Genomic DNA, 21,124 nt, shown 5'->3' with positions numbered 1-21,124 from the left:
GCATTGCATCATTGACTTGTTGTTTTGTTGTCTTGAGGTTGCAATAGCAAAAGCATGTGTCCATAGATTAATGTCCAGCCCTTGTGGTGGTTACAGCATATCCAGTGTTTTGTGGCTTCATGTCCCTCTACCAACAGGCACTTAATACAGTAATACATATCGTACATAGCTATGTGGAATATAAGCATTACAGTGGATATTACTTAACATATAATTAATAGTGGCTATAAAAATCAAGCTGCCCCCATCTCAGTCTCTGTTAGAGAGCTTTAAATTCCTCCCAAACTAAAAATTCTAACTAAACAGATATATCTTGCACCATGTCTGAGATTGAGTGTATGGACCTGCTTGAAAAGTTTGGTTCTAGAGTCATAAACTGCCATTAGGAATTTGGTCCTTAGATGCAGGATTAGGCCCTTGAATGTTTCATTCCACTGCTAATTTGGACAAATCAGTAGGCCACAAAGCACTTTTATAAAGGTATGTTGCATTGATCTTTTTATAGTTTTAATATGAAAGTGCATAGTAAGAGGAAGACTGCTAATATATGAAAAGATAATCCATTTAGAAACAATTTTGCATGAAAAAAAATCTTGACCTGAATTTTTTGGGATTTTTTGTGCCAGTCGATGTTTGTTCTAATGAGGATTCTGATGGCACAAAACCATGCCTTCCAACTGTATCTGTTCCGCAGATAGAAGTACCTCTGTTTCAGGGCTGATGCTTGCTTTCACCTCTGGCCTTAACCATGAGACCTTCCTTTCTTTTTCTGCAACTTTGCGACTTGTTCATTACACATCTTCCAAATTCTGCAAGAATTGAGGCAGGGATCCTATGGACAACAACCTCCTTTACTACACAGCCCTGATTCATTGCCAGAACAGGTCCATCCAGTGCACTGAATGAAGAGGCAGAGGTTGATGCATTTGCTTTCTGTATAAATGTCATGAAAAGTCTATGCTGAAATTCATAATGTAATCTGTGCTGTTGCAGCCGTGTCGGTCCCAGGTTTTTAGAGAGACAAATTGGATGAGATAATATCTTCATTGGACCAATTCCTATGGGTGTGAGAGACAAGCTTTCGAGTTTACAGAGAGCTGCTTCTTCTGACCTGAAGAGGAGCTCTGTGTAAGTTTGAAAGCTTGGCTCTCTCACCAACACAAGATGGTCCAATACTGTAAAAGATATTACCTCACCCACATTGTCTTTCTATTCATCATGTAGTCAACAGCCTGCTAGTTTCAGGTTACTGAGAAAAAATTGATCATGTGCACAATGTTTTTGTGTGATAATGGATTAAGTTGAGGGTTGATTTTTCAATAATTTTTGTCACCATTTCTTTCAGTAGTAATCCTAATTTCTTTTACAGCATTTGCTGTTCTAGTTAACTAATTTTAGACAGATGTTTGCTTCTTGTTTTATGGTCTAGACAATTGAGGTTTATGGACTGTAACCCAGCTGGTGAATTGTCATGGGATTATGCCTATTTTCAGTGCTTAAACTTTTGCAACATACTCTGCAAGCATTTATGCAGTGGCAACTGATGAGCCAACCATCAGAAGAGTTTTATTGTAGTAGCTGAACAGAAATCTTTATTCATGTTAACTAATCATGCAGGTTAGGGCAGCAAAACAGTTAATCTTCATAGCGATGCTTAATACATTTGATATTGGTAGAACCTGTAAAACACACTAATCTTATTAGTGCTTATTACAATTGGACATCCTGATGCTGTAGTGGTATCTTCTTAAATTGATGCTTTGAGCAGAAGATACTTGTGAAGAGTGAACGCTTGCAACATTGGAAGGACAGATTAGCAAAGTGCTCATGCAATTAATGCAGCTACATAAATGCATGTTCTTCTTCGATTGGTTGTTCATGTCCATTCAAAGTAGGTGTGCGCGTGACGCGTGCACGCCAGCCTGAAGATTTTCCCCTAGCAGTGTCTGTAGGATCGGCCCTGGCGCCCCCTGGAGTGGCGCCACTACGGTGCCATTTAAAGGGGCCCGCCGACCCTCCACCTCCTCAGTTCCTTCTTGCCGCCAGTGATGGCTAGCTGGAACTTCTCTTGCGCATAGCAAGTTAGCAGTGTCCTATCCTAGTGTATAGTCCCCCCTCCGACCAGGCATCTGGTCAATCGAGACCGCCATCAGGGCCTAGACCCCCTATTTGATGGTACGGTCGAGGGAGACCTACCTCTGAAGACTCTGGATCCTTCTACCCCTACCTTTGGGTCACATCTGTCTCTCTTCTACTGTGCCTGGTCCCAAATCATGTCGGACAGCTGGGTGCTCGGCACAGTAGAGAAGGGATATTCTATCCAGTTCTCCTCCATCCCGCCCCACCAGCCCCTCCCACCCGGTTCCTCTTCAGGGACCCATCTCACGAGCAACTTCTAAGTCAAGAAGTGAAGTCCCTCATGGAGGCAGAGGCGGTGGAGGAAGTCCCTCAGGAGCTCAGGGGCAAAGGCTTCTGCTCTCAGTATTTCCTAATACTGAAGGCGAAAGGGGGCCTGAGACCCATCCTAGACTTGTGGCGGCTGAACAAGTTTGTACGAAAGCTGAAGTTCCACATGGTCTCCCTGTCCTCGATCATCCCCTCCCTGGATCCAGGAGATTGGTATGCCGCCTTCGACTTAAAGGACGCTTATTTCCACATTGCCATAGTTCCCCGACACCGTCGATACCTGAGGTTTGTCGTGGCCAACACCCATCTGCAGTTCACAGTGTTCCCATTCGGCCTGTCAGCTGCTCCAGGAGTCTTTACGAAGTGCATGGCAGTCATGGCGGTCTTCCTGCGCAGGCGGGGCATCCAAGTATTCCCCAACCTGGACGACTGGCTCATAAAGGGCCGCTCCAAGGAGCAGGTGGAGACCCAGGTGTCGTTCATCAGGCAGACCTTTCTCAATCTTGGCCTCCTCTTGAACGAAGCCAAGTCCACCCTGTCTCTGACGCAACAAATAGAGTTCATAGGAGCAGTTCTGGACTCCACCCATGCCAGAGCGTACCTGCTAGAATCCAGGTTCTGTGCCATTTCCGAGCTCATCCTTGGACTTCACCGCACCCCGATTACCATGGTGTGAGTTTGCCTCCGGCTGTTGGGTCGCATGGCGACATGCACCTATGTGGTAAACCATGCCAGACTCCGGCTTCGCCCGCTACAGTCCTGGTTAGCAACAGTATATCGCCCGGCCAGGGACCCCTTGGACTCAGTGGTGTCCATTCCTCACTTGGTGCTAAGCTCGCTGCGGTGGTGGCTTGACCCGCAGAAAGTGTGCATGGGTGTCCCCTTCGCTGCCCCTCAACCCTCCCTCTCCCTGGTAACGGATGCCTTGGATCGAGGTTGGGAAGTGCACCTGGGACACTTCAGGACACAGGGCTTGTGGCCGCCGAAGGACCTCGAGTTGCATATCAATGTCAGGGAGCTGAGAGCGGTTTGCCTGGCTTGTTTGACCTTCCGGTCCCACCTGGCTGGCAGATGTGTTTCAGTCCTCTCGGACAACACCTCGGCAGTCTTTTATATCAACAAACGGGGGTGCATGCTCCTCTCCCCTGTGCAGGGAAGCCCTTGCGCTGTGGGATTGCTGCATCCACAATGCTACCCACCTGATGGCTTTCTACTTTCCGGGGAGCAGAACGGTTTGGTGGACCCCCTCAGCCCCTTGTTCCAGGGTCACGAGTGGTCCCTCCGATGGGACGTGATATTCCCAATTTTCCAGCGCTGGGGCTTTCCTCTGTTAGACTTGTTCACCTCGGGAAACAGAAAGTGCCGACGGTTCTGCTCCCTCCTGGGCTGCAGTCAGGGGTCTCTGTCAGACGCCTTCCTACAGTCTTGGGGGATCGGTCTGGTCTACGCCTTTCCTCCGATCCCCTTGATACACAGGGTGATTTTGAAGATTCGCAGGGACCACGCATAGGTAAGCCTGATAGCTCTGGTGTGGCCGCGCCAACATTGGTACACGTCACTCCTGCACATGTCCATTCAGGCGCCCCGACGCTGCCCCTGCTCCTGGACCTGATCACACAGGATCGGGACTCCCTCCGCCACCCGAACCTTGAGTCCCTTCACCTCACAGCATGAATGCTCCATGGCTGAACCCGGTGGAGATGCAGTACTCCCAGCAGGTCAGACAAGTGCTGCTCGATAGTAGGAAACCGTCAACTAGGGCCACTACCTGGCCAAATGGAAGCGCTTCTCTGTATGGTCGGGTCAGCGAGGTCACAATCCGCTGGGGGTCCCAATCCCCAATGTCCTAGACTATTTGCTCCACCTCAGACAATTAGGCCTCTCCCTCTCCTTGATTCATGTTCACTTGGTCCCCATATCAGCTTTCCATCCGGGAGAGGGGGGGTACCTAGTGTTTGCGAACCCACTGGTCGAGCGTTTCCTCAAAGGTATGGACAGGCTATTTCCGCATGTTCATCAGCCGGCCCCTGCTTGGGGACCTGAATCTGGTCCTCTCTGCCCTCTCGGGACCTCCCTTTGAGCCTCTGGCTTCGTGCTCCCTGTTGTACTTGTCATATAAGACCGCCTTCCTGGTGGCGATCACCTCGGTCAGGAGGATGTCGGAGTTCAGGGCGTTAACATCCAAGCCCCCATACACTGTCTTCTATAAGGACAAGGTCCAACTTAGTCCTCACCCGCCTTTCTTACCCAAGGTCGTCTCACAGTTCCACATGGGTCAAGTTATTTTTCTCCCAGTGTTTTATCCGAAACCACACTCTTCCAATGAGGAGCAGAGGATACATTCCCCGGATGTCTGCAGGGCCTTGGCTTTTTACATCGCGCGTACCAAGCCATTCAGACGCTCAACTCGGCTCCTCATCGCAGTGGCGGATAGGATGAAGGGGCTCCCGGTCGCCTCTCAGCAAATCTCTTCATGGATCGTGACCTGCATTCGGGAATGCTACCGCATAGCTAAGACCCCTGTCCCTCTGGTCACAGCCCACTCCACTAGGGCACAGGCCTCCTCTGCGACGTTCCTGGCTCAGATTCCAACTCAGGAGATTTGTAGAGCGGCCATGTGGTCCTCCATCCACACGTTCTTGTCCCACTACGCCATCACGCACCAGGCTAGGGATGATGCAGCCTTCGGTCATGCAGTACTCCAGTCAGCAGTGATCTCCGACCCTGCCACCTAAGGTCAGGCTTGTGAGTCACCTACTTTGAATGGACATGAACAACCACTCGAGGAAGAAAAACGATTACCCACCTTTTAGTAACTTTTGTTATTCGAGATGTGTTGTTTATGTCTGTTCTAATACCCATTCTCCTGCCCCTCTGTCGGAGTGCCAGCAAGAAGGAACTGAGGGGGTGAAGGGTCGGCGGGCCCCTTTATAGGGCGCTGTAGTGGCGCCACTCCAGGGGGCACCAGGGCCGACCGTACCGACGCTACTAGGGGAAAATCTTCCAGCTGGCGTACACACATCTACTTTGAATGGACATGAACAACACATCTCGTTTTTTCACCTGCTGTGCTTACAAAGGTCTGCATTTGTCCATGCATAGAGGTGTTTTTAACTACAAACCTAACTACACATTTTCAGTGGTGTGTGCACACCATTGAGGAGGGTGCATTGTTTGCACCTGGCTTTAAAGGGACCAGTATGAATATGCTTATGATGTGTGCAAGTGTGTTTGTTTGAATGCTCTGGACCCTTCCAGATTTTCAGGTTATCTCTGCAATGCGTGAGTAGTCCCTCTGACTTCAAGGGACTATTCACTTACTAATACGAGTGAGTAATTTATCCTATATGAGGACAAATTAGTGAGGGATTTTTTATTTATTTTTTCATGTGCTGTCACTTGTTCCCACAGCCATTGTGGGCACTGTTAAGGAGGCCCATATTTGGCCCCAAATATTAGAGAATTTAAATCTCACCAGTGCTGCAGAAAAGGTACATTACTAAGGGAAGAATGTGATGGCGGGGGTGGGGGGACCCAATAGTAGGGATATAAAAGGTAGAACCTCTTCATTTGTGGAACTTCTACTATTTCCAAAACATCTGATCTGATTTCTCCCAGATTCTATTCTGGATTAACATGTGATATGCAAAATTTCAGGTGGGATCCATTTGTTGTGGTTATATTTAGACCACATTGAGCATTTAAACCAACTTCAACTTCAGTTATGGATGCAATGCAGCCTCTTCGTAATAAACTTGTCCTATTGTGTTAGTTTTGGACGAAGAATGTTCAATGAGACTGAACTAATGTAATTAATTTTCTGTTACTGTGTACTCTAATTTTTAATTTATGTACTTTTCTAAAACTAGAAAATTGTATCTGGGACACACGTACATGCTTATGTGATATATCATGCTGTTGATTAGGAAGGTTCTGGATTTTTGATGTTAATTATTAAAATATTTCTAAGAATTGGTCACTGCTGTTAAAAATATTAACTCCTGTCGTCTTATGCTGCTCCTAGACTACAGATCAGATCCACCTTTGAATAAGCTGCTTGAGCTTCCCATTGTATACCTGCAGGTTAAGTAGAAAAAGCAGGTAAAGTAATCTATTCTGAAGGACCTGTGGCACAGAGCCAAAGAGATCTCATACACACAGACCAAAAAAATGTACTAAGCACGTCTCTTTGATATTCTTGGTACCAATTCTAAGTGATTTTGGTCTGATTTTTGGTTGAGACAGTTTCTCTACACATGTTTGACATCAATCAAATCCAGACTTTAGCTTGGATTTTATTATAGCACCCATCAGTGTAGTATCTATGTGCTGAACAGGTAAACCAGATCTGCATGTTTAGATATGCAGATAATAATATCTCTAGATATTCATAGAGAAATGGCATTGGAATACTGAAGGTAAACCTCTTTTAAAAAATGCTTCTTTTTGTTTAATTATTTTAGAATATGCTTTTTTGGCAAATTAACTTGAAATTCTTGTTGTTGGGGTTTTTTTTCACTGCACCCCTCTTTATAAAGTGTCATAGGATTTATAGGTGTAATTCACACTAATGTGTAGCAAAAGAACCTAAAAAGTTACAGAGGACTTGGACAGGCATATTTTGGCAACAACAAAGGTATTTTAATCTGCATCCAAACCCCACATATGCATGTATAACTTGAGTAACTGCTCTGACAACTTAATTTTTATATGTTAATTCTAAAATATTTTCTTAAGGTTTTATAACCTGGGTGGGAGGGGGGTAGAATCAATTTTTGATCTCACCTCTGTAAATCCAGGTATAACAAGTGAATAGCATTTAAACTCATGTAAAACTGATTTGAGTAGATAGTCAAGCCTTTGACTTGTCAAAAGCCCAGTCATCAGCCTTGATGACTATTTTTGGCACCTGTAGCATGATCGTCTCATGTTCTAAGACAAGTACAAGTCTAATGTAATTAAACTGGAATTAAGGTTTAGAATATCCATCATTTTCTTAAGGGTAAAGGGGAAACCCTTAAGAAATCATTGTCATTTTTTTTAATCAGCACAAATGTCAATGTTATTTTAAATTATAGATTCAAAAACAACAGCAGCAACAAAGTTAGGCCTGCATCCTTAGAAATATCCAGATGGCCTTTAACCACGTCCCCATCCCTCACCAAACTGCCATGCTGTCTACCAAATAAACATGCAGGTCAGATAAAAACATTTTTATAAGACTGTCTATGAAGATTTTAACAAGAACTTCAAAAATATTGCACCCTATGGATAGGGACTCATTAAATTCATTCTTTTTGACTGTGGAGTTTAGGAACTCTGTAGAACAGAGGTCGGCAACCTTTCAGCAGTGGTGTGCCGAGTCTTCATTTATTCGTTCTAATTTAAGGTTTTGCCTGCTGGTGATACATATTAATGTTTTTTAGAAGGTCTCTTTCTATAAGTCTAGATATTATATAACTAAACTAGTGTTGTAAAATAAACAAGGTTTTCAAAATGTTTAAGAAGCTTCATTTAAAATTAAATTAAAATGTTGATCTTACGCCACCGGCCCGCTCAGCCTGCTGCTGGTCTAGGGTTCTGTTCACCTAGGCTGGCAGTGGGCTGAGTGGGGCCTGCGGCTGGGACCCCGGCTGGCAAGGGTCCGGCAGCCCAGAACCCCAGACCAGTAGCAGGCGGTGTGGGGCCGGTGGCCAGGACCCCAGACCGGCAGTGGGCTGAGCGACTCAGCCCACTGCTGCTCAGGGGTTCCATCCGCCGGCTCTTGCTAGCCAGGATCCCAGCTGCCGGACCCGCTCAGCCCAGTGCCGGTCTGGGGTCCCGGCCCTGCCCACATACAGTGGGTACCTACCTTCTCCCTGGTTCTGGCCCATTCTCTTCCCCTCTCTGCACTGCGCCGAGGGTGAGAGTGAACTGACCACAGAGCTGAGGGTGAAGGGTGTGGCCAGGAGTTAGAATGAGGGAGGGGGCTCAGGGTTGGGGCAGGAAGTTTGGTTGTGGGCACTTACCTGGGCAGCTCCCATTTGATGCGAGGGGTGCAGGTGGGAATGTGGGGAGGGGTGCAGGAGCTCCCATTTGGTGCTCAGGGTGGGAGTGGGGACGTGGGGATTGCAAGAGTCAGGGCAAAGGGCTGGGAACATATGAGAGGGGTGCAGGTGTCAAGGCGAGGCTGGGTATATGTGGGGGTGCCAGAGTCAGGGCTGGGGTTGTGGGGTGATGTTCAGGAGTCAAGCAGAGGGCTGGATGTGTATGAGGGAGATACACCCCAGGCACCTGCCCTGAGCCCTGTGTGCAGGGGTGCGGGGCTCAGGGCAAGGGATTGCGTGACTGTCCCCCTCAGAACCCCTAACCCCCTCCCTGCTCCTTGTCCAGTTCAGCTGGAAGTGTGTCTGCCTCCCCACAGAGCCAAACACTGTCCCGCGGGAGGGCGCAGCCCTGACCCCCAGAGTGCTGCGCGCGTGGCGTCAGGGCTCCAGGAGAGGGGGGACGTGGGGGAGGGGCTGGCAGCTTGCTGTGCTCAGCCGGGCACTTGGGCCCGGGAGCGCAGACCCCGCGGCTTCCGTGCTGGGAGAGTGGGACCATTTGCCCACCCCGTGCGCATGCCTATGCTTCTGCTCCCTGCCTCGCGGGGGGGGTGGGGGGTGGGCACGTGGCGTAAGGCAGAGGAGAGCAGGCCGGACTGGGCATGGCTTTTAATGGCATGCTGGGGTCCCGGCAGGCAGCAATGTGCCATTAAAAATTGGCTTGCATGCCATCTTTGGCACATATGCCATAGGTTGCCGACCCCTGCTGTAGAACATACCTGTTTTAACCTAAAGCTTTGATACATATGTGTGACACCCAGTGCCTCTAATATTTAGGGTTAAGATACCTTCATCCATCCTTTTTCTGAGGCTACAAATGCTTCCATTGACTTCATTGGAGCCAGGATTTCACCCTTTGTTTATAAATCTCAGAGCAGGACAAAACTGAAAGTCCTGTAGATTTCTGAGACATTATCTCCCAAAATTGTCCCAAAATGATCACATTTTTGAAGAGATATAGCCTATCATTTTTCAGCACCTAAATACATTATTACCACAGCAGACTACCTTTTTTTTTTGTAATCTTAAGAAAATGCATTTTGTTTTAATGCCAATTACAATGTATATGACTAGACAAGGTACAAGACAGATTAGAATCTGTGTGCATATTCTGTGCGAGTGTGTTGTGTATGCATCCTAAGGGATTACTTGTCTGTCTGTCTGTCTGTGTACACAGAGGTGTTCATTATTAAGTCAGCAGTTACCACACACTCATTCATTTTTAATCTCAGGAAGCGGGAAATATTAACCAGCAGCTGATGCAGTGTGGTATGCTACTGCCTTTGTGTGTCGCATCAGTTTATATATCCAGATGCTTATGTGGCTCCCGTCTCTGCATCATTTAAGGACTTTTCAGTGTTAACTGCTGTGTATGTGTGTACAGCATGTGTCTATATATGTATAATGTGTGTGTTTATGAGGTGATAAGCCATATGATAAATTTCTTTACTACTTCTGTATTTTGGTAGATTGTATTACTGTATTTATTTTGCACCTCTGAGTGCCTCCCCTGCACTCATACTGATTTATCATAGAGGATTGTTTCTTGTATTCCAACCTGGTCCTTAGAAGCTTACAAATAGCTGGTCTTTTTTTCCCTTCAAGCACCTGCCTCCAAAAAAAGTTTCTCCTTTTTTCTCCTGAACATGGAATCTAATCCAACATCTGGGACTGGAAACATTTAGTCCTGGGCAACTATACTACACCTTGTGATGTCATTTACACCTGTGCCGGGAGAGAGCCAAGTGCATAGAAATCACTGCCATTCTGATTTAGTAACATTCTGCACCTACTGTGTCCTGGTATAAATGACTTCACAAGGGGCAGGGCAGTGGAGAATCAGATTCGAAAGCTCCAACTCGTTAGACAACTATGAGTCATGGTTTTCCAGTAACATATACAACATCTGATATAGCCCTGATGGTTTGTGAAATATTTCACCTTAAAATTGTGGCACCTTGTTGTAGACAACAGGTATTTGAGATAAATATGATGGAAAAAATAAACCCAACTATACATACAATATGGTGGTGGCTCATTTAGCTACAACTAATCAGGAAAGAGATCTTGGAGTCATCGTGGATAATTCTCTGAAGACGTCCACGCAGTGTGCAGCATCAGTCAAAAAAGCAAACAAGATGCTAGGAATCATTAAAAAAGGGATAGAGAATAAGATGGAGAATATCTTATTGCCCTTTATATAAATCCATGGTCTGCCCACATCTTGAATACTGCATACAGATGTGGTATCCTCATCTCAAAAAAGATATACTGGCATTAGAAAAGGTTCAGAGAAGGGCAACTAAAATGATTAAGGTTTGAAATGGGAGTGATTAGAGTCTAGACTTTTCAGCTTGGAAAAGAGGAGACTAAGGGGGGATATGATAGAGGTATAGAAAATCATGAGTGACGTGGAGAAAGTGAATAAGGAAAAGTTATTTACTTGTTCCCATAATATAAGAACTAGGGTCCACCAAATGAAATTAATGGGCAGCAAGTTTAAAACAAAGAAAAGGAAGTTCTTCACACAGTGCACAGTCAAACTGTGAACTCCTTACCTGAGGAGGTTGTGAAGGCTAGGACTACAATGGGGTTTAAAAGAGAACTAGATAAAATCATGGAGGTTAAGTCCATTAATGACTATTAGCCAGGATGGGTAAGGAATGATGTCCCTAGCCTCTGTTTGTCAGAGGGTGGAGGTGGATGGCAGGAGAGAGATCACTTGATCATTGCCTGTTAGGTTCACTCCCTCTGGGGCACCTGACATTGGCCACTGTCGGTAGACAGGATACTGGGCTGGATGGACCTTTGGTCTGACCCAGTATGGCCATTCTTATGTTCTTATGAAGAGTTAGGATTTTATAAAATGGTCTGTTGACTTAAACTTTTTATCACGCCACAGCAAACATGTGCTAACTAACACAACTTCACTGTGTAGGCAAAGCAAAAAACAGTATTGGAACTTGACGCGCTAAGGGAAGCAAGCACATTGGCCTAATAGATGAACAGACGAGTCTGATTCTCCTTTGCAGTGTCCCCCTTATAGTAGATGATAGGTTTGTTTGATGATATTGGAGTGTAAAGAGAAGACTTATATTCACAATACTGAAGGAGATCCTGTTTGTGCCTGCGTCATTGAGGAAATTGTTCTGGAACAGCTGCTCATCCATGTGGAAACAGCAAACTCTTGGATTGTTGCCAAGGTCAGAGAGACCTGGGTTGCTCTGTTCTCTGAAAAAGTTCTGGTCATTTGTTTTAAAGAAGCAGGTGTATGTCACCGGCCAACCTGCCCTTTAATTATCTTCCCCCCATTTTGGTCACACCTCTTGCCTAACAGATGTGTTTCCCGAGACATGCCCTATATTCCAAGAAGAGATCATGTAAATTTTTGTGTGAATGGGAGTGATGCATGGCACTTTTTCTGTTCAAATCATAATCATAAAGCTAAAGAAAACTCAGGGGATTTACTTTGCAGGGATTTCTGTTTGCAAGGATTTATGTCAGTGTTTACTGAGCCAATCCATGTAAGTTCACACTCCCCCTAAATTTTGACTTCCCAGCAGCTCTCAATTTCAAAGTGAAACTCAGCTGAAATCAACAAGTTTCAGGTAATTTCTCCGTTAATTTCACTAATTTCAGTGTAAAATTGTACGTTGGCCCAAATTCTCTTATGAAATTCATGAAACTTAGTGAAGCTTTGAGAGAATGTGGTCTGAATGTGAAGTTTTATTCTGAAGCCAGGTGGGTTCCGAGTCCTAATAATAGGTCATGGTAAAATGGTTAACGGTATCACACAACAGAGCCTATGCCCAGGTCCTGGAACACACTGTGAATAATATTGTATACTGAATGTTGTTTAGAAATAAAAACAAGGCAAGTAATACATTTAGGTGGAAGAGTGGAGGAAGGAAGAATAACACAGTGCCATTGTAGAGTGTGCTTCTGAGGCCTCATTTGAAAGATGCTGTGTGATTCCACATGAGAAGAAAGAAGTTGGCAAAGCACAAAGGCATGGTGCAAAGCAACTGAAATTATTCAAGGCAGAAAAAATGTACTAGAGTTGGCCTCTATACCTTAGAAGAAGAAAAGAGAGTAAACTACAGAGATTTAATTAATGTGTAAATAAAAGGTCCCACAGGAACAGGAAAAGACTCGATCTCTGCCAAAAAATGTCACTGTGCAGTAATTAATTAAAGAAGGAGTCATGGCCTGAGAGTGAGCCTATAAGCAGTTGAGGCAGAATTTCCTGAAACAAGACATCACTTTATACTTGGAGGAAGAGGGGGAAATAGATAGAATTGTCAACCTGCTCATGACAGAATTGGACATGGTTTTGGAGAGAGATGGAAGTGGAGAATGTGTTGTTAAGCCACACTTTTAATCTACAATTCATGCATCAGGGCAGTATTATTACATTATAATATCAAAAAAGCAATGACACAATGAGGGCTACAAATACACCTCTACCCCGATATAACGCTGTCCTCGAGAGCCAAAAAATCTTACTGTGTTATAGGTGAAACCACGTTATATCAAACTTGCTTTGATCCTCCGGAGTGTGCAGTCGTCTTTCTCCCCCCCCTCCCCCCCCCCCCCGCGCCCCTGAGTATTGCTTTACCACATTATATCCAAATTCGTGTTATATCAGGTCGCGTTATATCGGGGTAGAGGTGTATCATTAAAATAGAGATAGATGCACTTTATAGACAGCACAATGTTTTAAAACTTCATGAGGCAGCTGCTAGCCACTGGACTGAGCCTACTAGTCAATGGGCAGTGCAGAAGACTTGGGGGAGAGAAGCACCAACAAGGAAGGTCCATGGTCCGTACTTGGTGAGAACTTGTGGAACTCCTTACCTGAGGAGGTTGTGAAGGCTAGGACTATAATAGCATTTAAAAGAGAACTGGATAAATTCATGGTGGTTAAGTCCATAAATGGCTATTAGCTAGGATGGGTAAGGTATGGTGTCTCTAGCCTCTGTTTGTCAGAGGATGGAGATGAATGGCAGGAGAGAGATCGCTTGATGATTGCCTGTTAGGTTCACTGCCTCTGGGGCACCTGGCATTGGCCACTGTCGATAGACAGATACTGGGCTGGATGGACCTTTGGTCTGACCCGATAACGGCCGTTCTTATGTAAGATCAGTCCTGCACCTGTCATCTGCTGAGAGTTTGGGAGGATGCTGGGAATCTTCCCAGGTGCTTCGCACAGGGTTGCCATCTTATAATGGCCTCTGGCTAATATGTGTCTGATCAATTTGAAGCCTCCCTCCCATTGTGATTGTGGGAAGAAGAGAAAGAGTGCACACTCATACCCTCCATTACACATCCTGCACTCTTCTGTTTTGTTGGGTGGTGTCTGTTTCACCAAATCTCCACCAGTCTCCTGGCTGCCTGCTGAGTTTGTTTGGGTGGGTGGGTGGGTGTGCTGGGGTGGCTTTGCTACTTAACCGCACCTCCTGGCCTTACGTTATAAAGTACTCCTCCATTTTGAACAGATCTGGCCATGGCATTTGGGGGCAGGCCTTTGAAAGTCAGTGTAGTTACTTTGGATTTACACCTGTGTAACTAGAGCAGAATTTGGCCTATTGTGCTGAAAGTAGGGGTGTCCCACACTACTCTGGCTTTGTGTTTTGTTACAAACTTGAGACACAGCCCTGGCTTAGTAAACCATTCAAGCAAACCTGGCACCAATATATGGCTGTGCATTAAAACAAACTGAAATTTGGCTTTTTCAGTTAAATTTCACTTTGAATTTTGGACTTTTGCTCAGAAACTTGAAATAAAATTAATTGCATTCAAACTCCTTAAGGAAATATGAGCATGCATCTCTGACTCTAAATATTTATTGATTTTAAGAAAAATGGGAGTAACATCTGGTGTTCTGCCAATCTCTGTTGTTTAATTTCCCTAAAAATTACATTCATTTTTTTGTATTTGTTCAATACTCACTAGAGGTGTTTTTATTACAGAGAACAGACTTTAACAGCTCCCAGGACATGTCCCCCTTTGGAGCTGATTTCTGTCTGGTATGCGATACCACTTGAAGTTGTTTTGATAACAACGAGAGAGAAGAAATAATGTATGCTAAAGTAATTTAGTGAGGTTTGAAATCAAGGCAGTGAAGAAAACATTTTCTAGCAGTAAATCATTCACCTGTCTAACATTCTTTAAAAATTGTTATCCAAATGACTGTAACAGTTTAAGGGTCAAGTCTGATGTTAAGAGACTGTTTGCACGGTGCACATTTTGATGATAAAACACGATATTTTTATTGAACTGGCAGCGTTACAGTCAACAGCATCTGTTGTACAGGAGTTTGATTTCTTTCTGCAAGAAGATTGTTGCTCCATATGAGCAACTGGCAGATGTTTTAATGTAAAAGGTTCTAAAGGAAGTGGAGTTAAGTGTGTTTCAGTTAGTTGAAGAGTAGTTAGAACCTGCTGTGTATTTGGAAGTACTAAAAATTTTTCTTTTTAAATGTAGTTCAGAGCGGGAGCATGTATTTTTATGTGATTATTTCCGAACACATGACGGCCATTGCTTGTTAGATCCCACCAGCTACAAGCGGATCCCAGTTTGGGGAGGGCTTCCAATGGATGAAATGTTTTACAGAGTTTATTGCATTAAGCAACATTCACTGAATTCTATATAGCAACTGAATTACTGGTCACTTAAATTACAAGTTATGGTCTTTTCAATTTATCCAGTAATTTTTTTCTAACAGTTGTTCAAGTGAAAAACCCAACGAATGACTCATGTACATGGGACAATTTTAATTTACCCTCATTATTGTGATGTGGGTCAAGTTCCATTAGCAAAATTGACTGTGTGTATTAAATGTATTAGATATTATATAGCTCTATATAAACTATTAATTTTTTCCTTGCTGAAATATAACCATTTCTGGGGTGAAACTTGGCAGTTGTGTACAGCATACAGTGGCTTAGGATAGAAATTGAAAAATATGTTATACGAATGAAACCACATAGATAATTTACATTTTTCCCATCTAATTATCCAAATGGGAATTCTGATACATGCCTCTCTGAACTGGTCACCACTTCATATTTTTTATTAACTAAAATAAAGCCATTGTAGATGGCAATAATTCCCCCAAATTTATTGCTTCTTAATGCTGACCATGTTGCTTTTGTTCCATTTCTACTTAAACAGATGCAAGATAAAGAGTTGAATATGTGATCTTTAAGGAAAAGAAATGCCAGGATTTGTTAGGCTCAAACTAAATAAAGGGGAAAGATGGATTATCTCTTTTCCTTTATTCTTCATCAGGATTTGTCCTTAGGAAAGAGAATGCGCAGCAGGTGAGGTCTCCAGTAAGTCAGGTATGGAAAAGGGAGGAGGCTAGGGGATACAAGAGCACTTTTTCTGTTAGTGTCTTGCCCATTGTATGGGCCCCACATTTCTGTCCCGTGATTGTCTCAAAAGCTGCTTTATCAAATTCTTATTTGTCTGGCTAAATCTTCCAAGTTAATCACATTTCAGAGGTATATCTCTCTGGTGTACCCCTAATGTCAAAATCGATGGCTGATAAATTATTTAATTGGAGAACCTGAGCCAAATTCAAAAGGGGGATGCAAATGGTACATGCCAGTCAGCTGGTGTAATTTACATGCAGAGAGGGCAAAAGGAAAACCAGACAGCAAGATGGTATAAGGTGTGTAGAGACTGGGTTAGTTAAGACTGCGTTGGTTGCTGTATGTGCTATAACCTCATCTCTGTACCTTTTGGGGAGTTGGCAGGCGCTTGGATGCATTTACCAATGTGTAACTTGCATCACCATTCGTATCACTTTCTATTGCAGCTGGTCCATTGACAGCCGTCATGTGTTTCTCTCAGGTGTTTAGCAAGAATATCTTAGCAGGGTCAGATCTGGTTACTACTTAGACAGGAAATCTCAGAAGAGATATCCAACTTGCTCTAAAAAGTGGGATTGGTGATTAGATGACACTGCTGCTGTTGGTGCCATCTTCCAAATGAAACATGAAAACAAGATCCAGACCATTTTCGGTGATCAGAGATCTTGCTGAACCTTTCTTAACTTTAGGTGTCCTGGCCATTTCCAACTTAGGTAATTACATTCTGCCTATCTAAATTATCTCCTTCATTTGCTGCTGGATGCAGTATTGTTAGACTCCTTTTCTAAAATGCTGGGTAGAGTTAAGCAGGGTATAATTGAAGGCTTTACTCGGGAGCTTTCTAGAACCTGCAGTCCCAATTTCCTTAGATCTCTAGAAGAGGAAAATTCATTCAGATGAGTGATGTATAGGAATTGTGGCCTATGGAAGGGGAGTTCACATTACTGCTTACCTATATCTTCTTTGCTGTGTGGATAACAGCATAAGGGCTGCGTTTTTAGTTCTTTTATAACTGAAAACATTCATTTAATAATTAAAAAAAGCATTTTTTAAAAGCGAAATGGCAATGGCCCAAGTGCATTTGCCCAAGAGAAATTATCCTGACACTGGAAGTTATTTGAACTGTTTAATTTCATTGTTACAAGTTTCTAACCTGGTGATGTTTGTCAGCACAATTTATGTGAGCTTCATTGTGTTTAAAAAAAAAATCTTTTTTTCTTTTTTCCAACTAGGACCGGCGGAGGTTCCCATGATGTCACCCAATGGATCCATTCCCCCTATACATGTGCCTCCAGGTTATATCTCACAGGTATGTTTCTTCAGCAACAGAAACCTAATTTTGATTTTTAAGGTGTACATTTGCATATGAGGGCAATAGCCCCGATTCTCAAAAGTCTGGCAAGGATGTTATTCACTTCCTGTTGGAAAGTGTAGTTATGCTGGCAAATGTATAATGCATTTTCACCCCAGAGGAGACTACCATTTCTGCAATAGGTAAAGCAATGCTCTTCTTCCTCCTTTACAATTGTATATATACAAAATAGTAAAATACCATCTTTACCTATATTCTAGTAATAAAAGCTACACATGCACACTGAGTAGAGAATAAACTCCTCAAAATATCTGCTATCCAACAAGTTTCAGTTAATCAGTTAGGTAGTGTACGAGCCAAGAGAGATGTGGGGAGAAGAACCCAGTGCATTTATACTGCCTGCAAAAGGCACTATTTCTCCTCATTGTCATCACAGCAGGAAATAATGCGGAATAACCACACATATTGGTTTTTAAAAGGCTGTGAATTGTCTCCAATTTTTTAATTTATGAAAAGGCAAAGAAAAAAGGCAAATGTGATAAGAAAAATGTCCTCTTTTAGGATATTATCTGCCTGGTCTCTTAAAAACAGTAATTGTTATTCCATATAAGACATCCACATAAGATTATTAAAAATCGGTTTTCTTTGCATCTTCTGCAAACTCGTATGAGTTTTCAAGTAAAGAGGTTGGACAAAGTAACCTGACTCTGGTTGTGATACAGTAAACCTGATCCTCTGGCCATTTCAATGACTCCTAGGACTTTGTTAGGTAAAAGTCCCACTGAAGTGTACACATACATTTAATTTTTAAATTATCTGAAATTTTAAATAACCAAAGAAAATCTGTAGTTCTTTTAATATCAAACCTTTTTGTATTTTTAATAGGAATAAACTGGATTCTGTCTTTTTTTCCTCCAGTAAACAATGTGTGGGTTGAGTTTAAATGGAATCTATAATAGCCATATGTATTTGAAAGACCTCATGAAAGGCTTGATTGTAGGCTGGTGTAATGGCCTAGCAGATAGTGCAATATGCTTTTCTGCGGCAGAGTTCTAGCTTCCTCCCAATTCCTTAGGCCTTCTGGGGCCAGTGGTGCTGGAGATGGGTTTTAGGGAACTCTGTGAATCATTCTCTATGAGGCCACCAGGTTTGATGGAGGTTCTGATGCAAGCACCAATGCTGTAAAGCAGGGGTTGCCAACCTGAGCCTGAGAAGGAGTCAGAATTTACCAATGTGCATTGCCAAAGAGCCACAGTAACACATGAGCAGCCCCCGCACCCAGTTCTCTCCCTCCCTGCCCCAGTGTCTGCCACCTGCCAGCAGCACCGCCGAGCAGCACCTAACCCTCCATCCCTGCACCTCCTGCACACCGCGATCAGCTATTTTGTGGTATGCAGGAGGCTTGGGGGTGGGGAGGAGGAGCAAGGGCACAGCAGACTCGGGAAGGGGTGGGGTCTTTGGGGGAAGGAATGGAGTGGGGCTGGGGGTTGGGGGCTGGGGCAAAACCAGGGCTGAGCAGTGAACACCCTGTTGCATATTGGAAAGTTGGTGCCTGTAGCTCCATCACCAGAGTTGGCACCTGTGTATGGAGCCGCATATTAACCTCTGAAGAGCTGTAAGTGGCTCCGGAGCCAGAGGTTGGCCACCCCTGCTGTAAAGGCTTAAATAAGTGCTGACCCCTGTGTGGGCGAGAGTATGTTGGTGCGTATGAATCCAGGTGCAAGATCATAACCTTTGAGAATGCATCTGTTCTTTGTTATGCAGGCTCTCCGTTAGGGGATCTTATTAAATTCTGGCTGCTCTTGAATGTTCAGGTAGCAGCTGTGGCTAAGAGCCATTGATTTTGTTTTCTTTTCTGCACCCTGAGAAATGACCTTGCTTTATGCAACTGAACCCTAGTCACCTTGAGGTTATCTCATAGAGTATGCATAAAAGTGATGATACTCCTTAAAGCCATTCATGAGCTGAAGCTTATGCTGAATATTGCTGGCCACTGAGCGTCATACAGAGAATACATTACACTGATACTCCATAGTCCACTCTGGCTTCTGATTGGCTTCCAAGTGGAATGAAAAGGGGTAACTGATTTGAGACCTGACTACCTCTTTTCCATTGTAATGCTGTTGTAGTTGGGATCAGTTCTTTGTTTTCAGTGGGTAGGAGCTGGAGGTAGGCCTTTTTCCATGAGGGAGTTTTGACTCCGGACCTTGCCTGTCCTTTTCATTTGGTCCAACAGAGCCCAAAGTTGTTAATATTTAGAGAATAATTCATCATTTTTCTAAGGGCATTGTTTGGAGATGTCAGTGAGTAGATGTGGGTATTTATATTATTTTTTTGGCGTGTTAAAAATATATATAAATATTTAATTTATTTCTTTCTTAGTGCATTTTAAGTGTTCTAAAAATACCTTGGGCCATTGTGAAAGGTACTTTACAGAAATCTATGGGGAAACTTTTCAGACCCAAATGGGAATTGGGTACCTCAGTGCCAGTAATAATCCACAGACTTACTTGTTTCTGAACCCATTGCCATGTCTTCAACTCACAAGCATTTCTGCAGACCACTAATAATAATCTACACCAAAGAAGCCTTTTAAGTACTTCTAAAAGATATTTTATTTCTAAGAAAAGCAGCTGGAAATGCATATTGCAAAGTTTTAGGGGAAACTATATACTAATTTTTACAAGGCTCTGAATGTCCTTTCTGTCGTGTGGAAAATGAATATTTTGCCTTACAGATGACTTCATGCTAAATAATAGTTGAAAGAACACAGCAGTCAAATTGGTTAGTTGATGATGATGATGTACTAGCCGTGTGTGTGTGTTGTTCGCTCTTGCCTTTGCTCTGTTGTGTTGGTATTTAATAGGGTTTATTTTGCATGATAATTTGAATTGTGTTCTGTCTCTTTTGGCAGAACCTGGGCAAGGATGTAAAGCAAATAAGCGGGACTCCAAGATGTTAATAAAAAATACATTTTATTTTGGTTTTGTCTGCCCTCAAAGTGTACATCTCAGACTCAGGCAGAAAGCAAATAACCCTGTGGAGAAATAACCATGTCTATTACGAGAGAGCCATGAAAACTTTTTTCCATTTTGTTATGCCAGACTTTTGGAACTGAGTGTATTATTAGTCTTGAACATTACATTTGCCATCCAGTGACTGCAACCCAGGTTTAAAATGATGCTTCATTACCTCTGCAGCATTGCAAAAACATTCAATAAAAGGGAGCTGGCAGGATGTCTCTCTGTGCCCTGCAAGACCAAGTCTTTTGGCAGTGAACCGTAAAACAGTTGGAGTGTATTTCTAGACTTCAAGGACTACATGAGTAGTCTTGATTAGGAAGAGGAGTTTGACTCTGTTACAAAAGTCAAGAGAATGTTCACGGTGTAAGGTCTTAAGTGGGGGAGGAAGAAATCCAGGAAAATAATGGAAGGAAACAGGCACCAACAGCTCTCATCACCCATGTTTGATGGTTGTTTTTTTTTAGCAAGACACATTATAGCCAGTCACTTTGTCCTATAGGACATCAACCAGGTTCCTTTTCTTCTCAGCTAGCCAACATCTTTGTAATGGGGAAGCTGTTGGGTAATGAAAGTCAGGGGATGTAGGTTCTACTCCTGGTTTCCACTGTGTGACCCACTGCCTCCATTACCCCCCCTCTGGAATATTACAATGACGTTTATCCACCTTTGTAAAGCACTTCAGGATCTAAAGATGAAAAACACTGTCGAAGTGCACACAATATTATTTTTCTCACAGTAAGTGCTATCTTCCCCTTTTATGGGGTGTGTGTGTGTGTGTGTGTGTGTGTGTGTGGCTCATCCCTGTCATGTCTGTTTCAGCCTCCTGCTTTATTAATCCTTACCCAGTTTCTTCACAACTTTCTGCTTTCTCCACATAAATATCCTGAGGTCAACAATGACTGACCAGCTGGTCTCTCTATA

At 43.6% G+C, this 21,124-nt stretch overlaps 1 protein-coding gene across 2 annotated transcripts in view; it reads left to right on the top strand.

Annotated features, from left to right (window-relative positions):
- Positions 1-21,124, top strand: part of FNDC3B (fibronectin type III domain containing 3B) — a 408,921-nt gene that overhangs the window by 172,398 nt on the left and 215,399 nt on the right. For both annotated transcript variants that reach the window (XM_030575639.1, XM_030575641.1), the window contains one exon: positions 17,101-17,177. In XM_030575639.1, coding sequence (XP_030431499.1) covers positions 17,101-17,177 — 77 coding nt within the window. The remainder of the gene's footprint in view (positions 1-17,100; positions 17,178-21,124) is intronic.

Source organism: Gopherus evgoodei, chromosome 9, assembly GCF_007399415.2.
Source record: "Gopherus evgoodei ecotype Sinaloan lineage chromosome 9, rGopEvg1_v1.p, whole genome shotgun sequence".
NCBI lineage: Eukaryota > Metazoa > Chordata > Testudines > Testudinidae > Gopherus > Gopherus evgoodei.
This window is presented reverse-complemented; position numbering and strand designations above follow the sequence as displayed.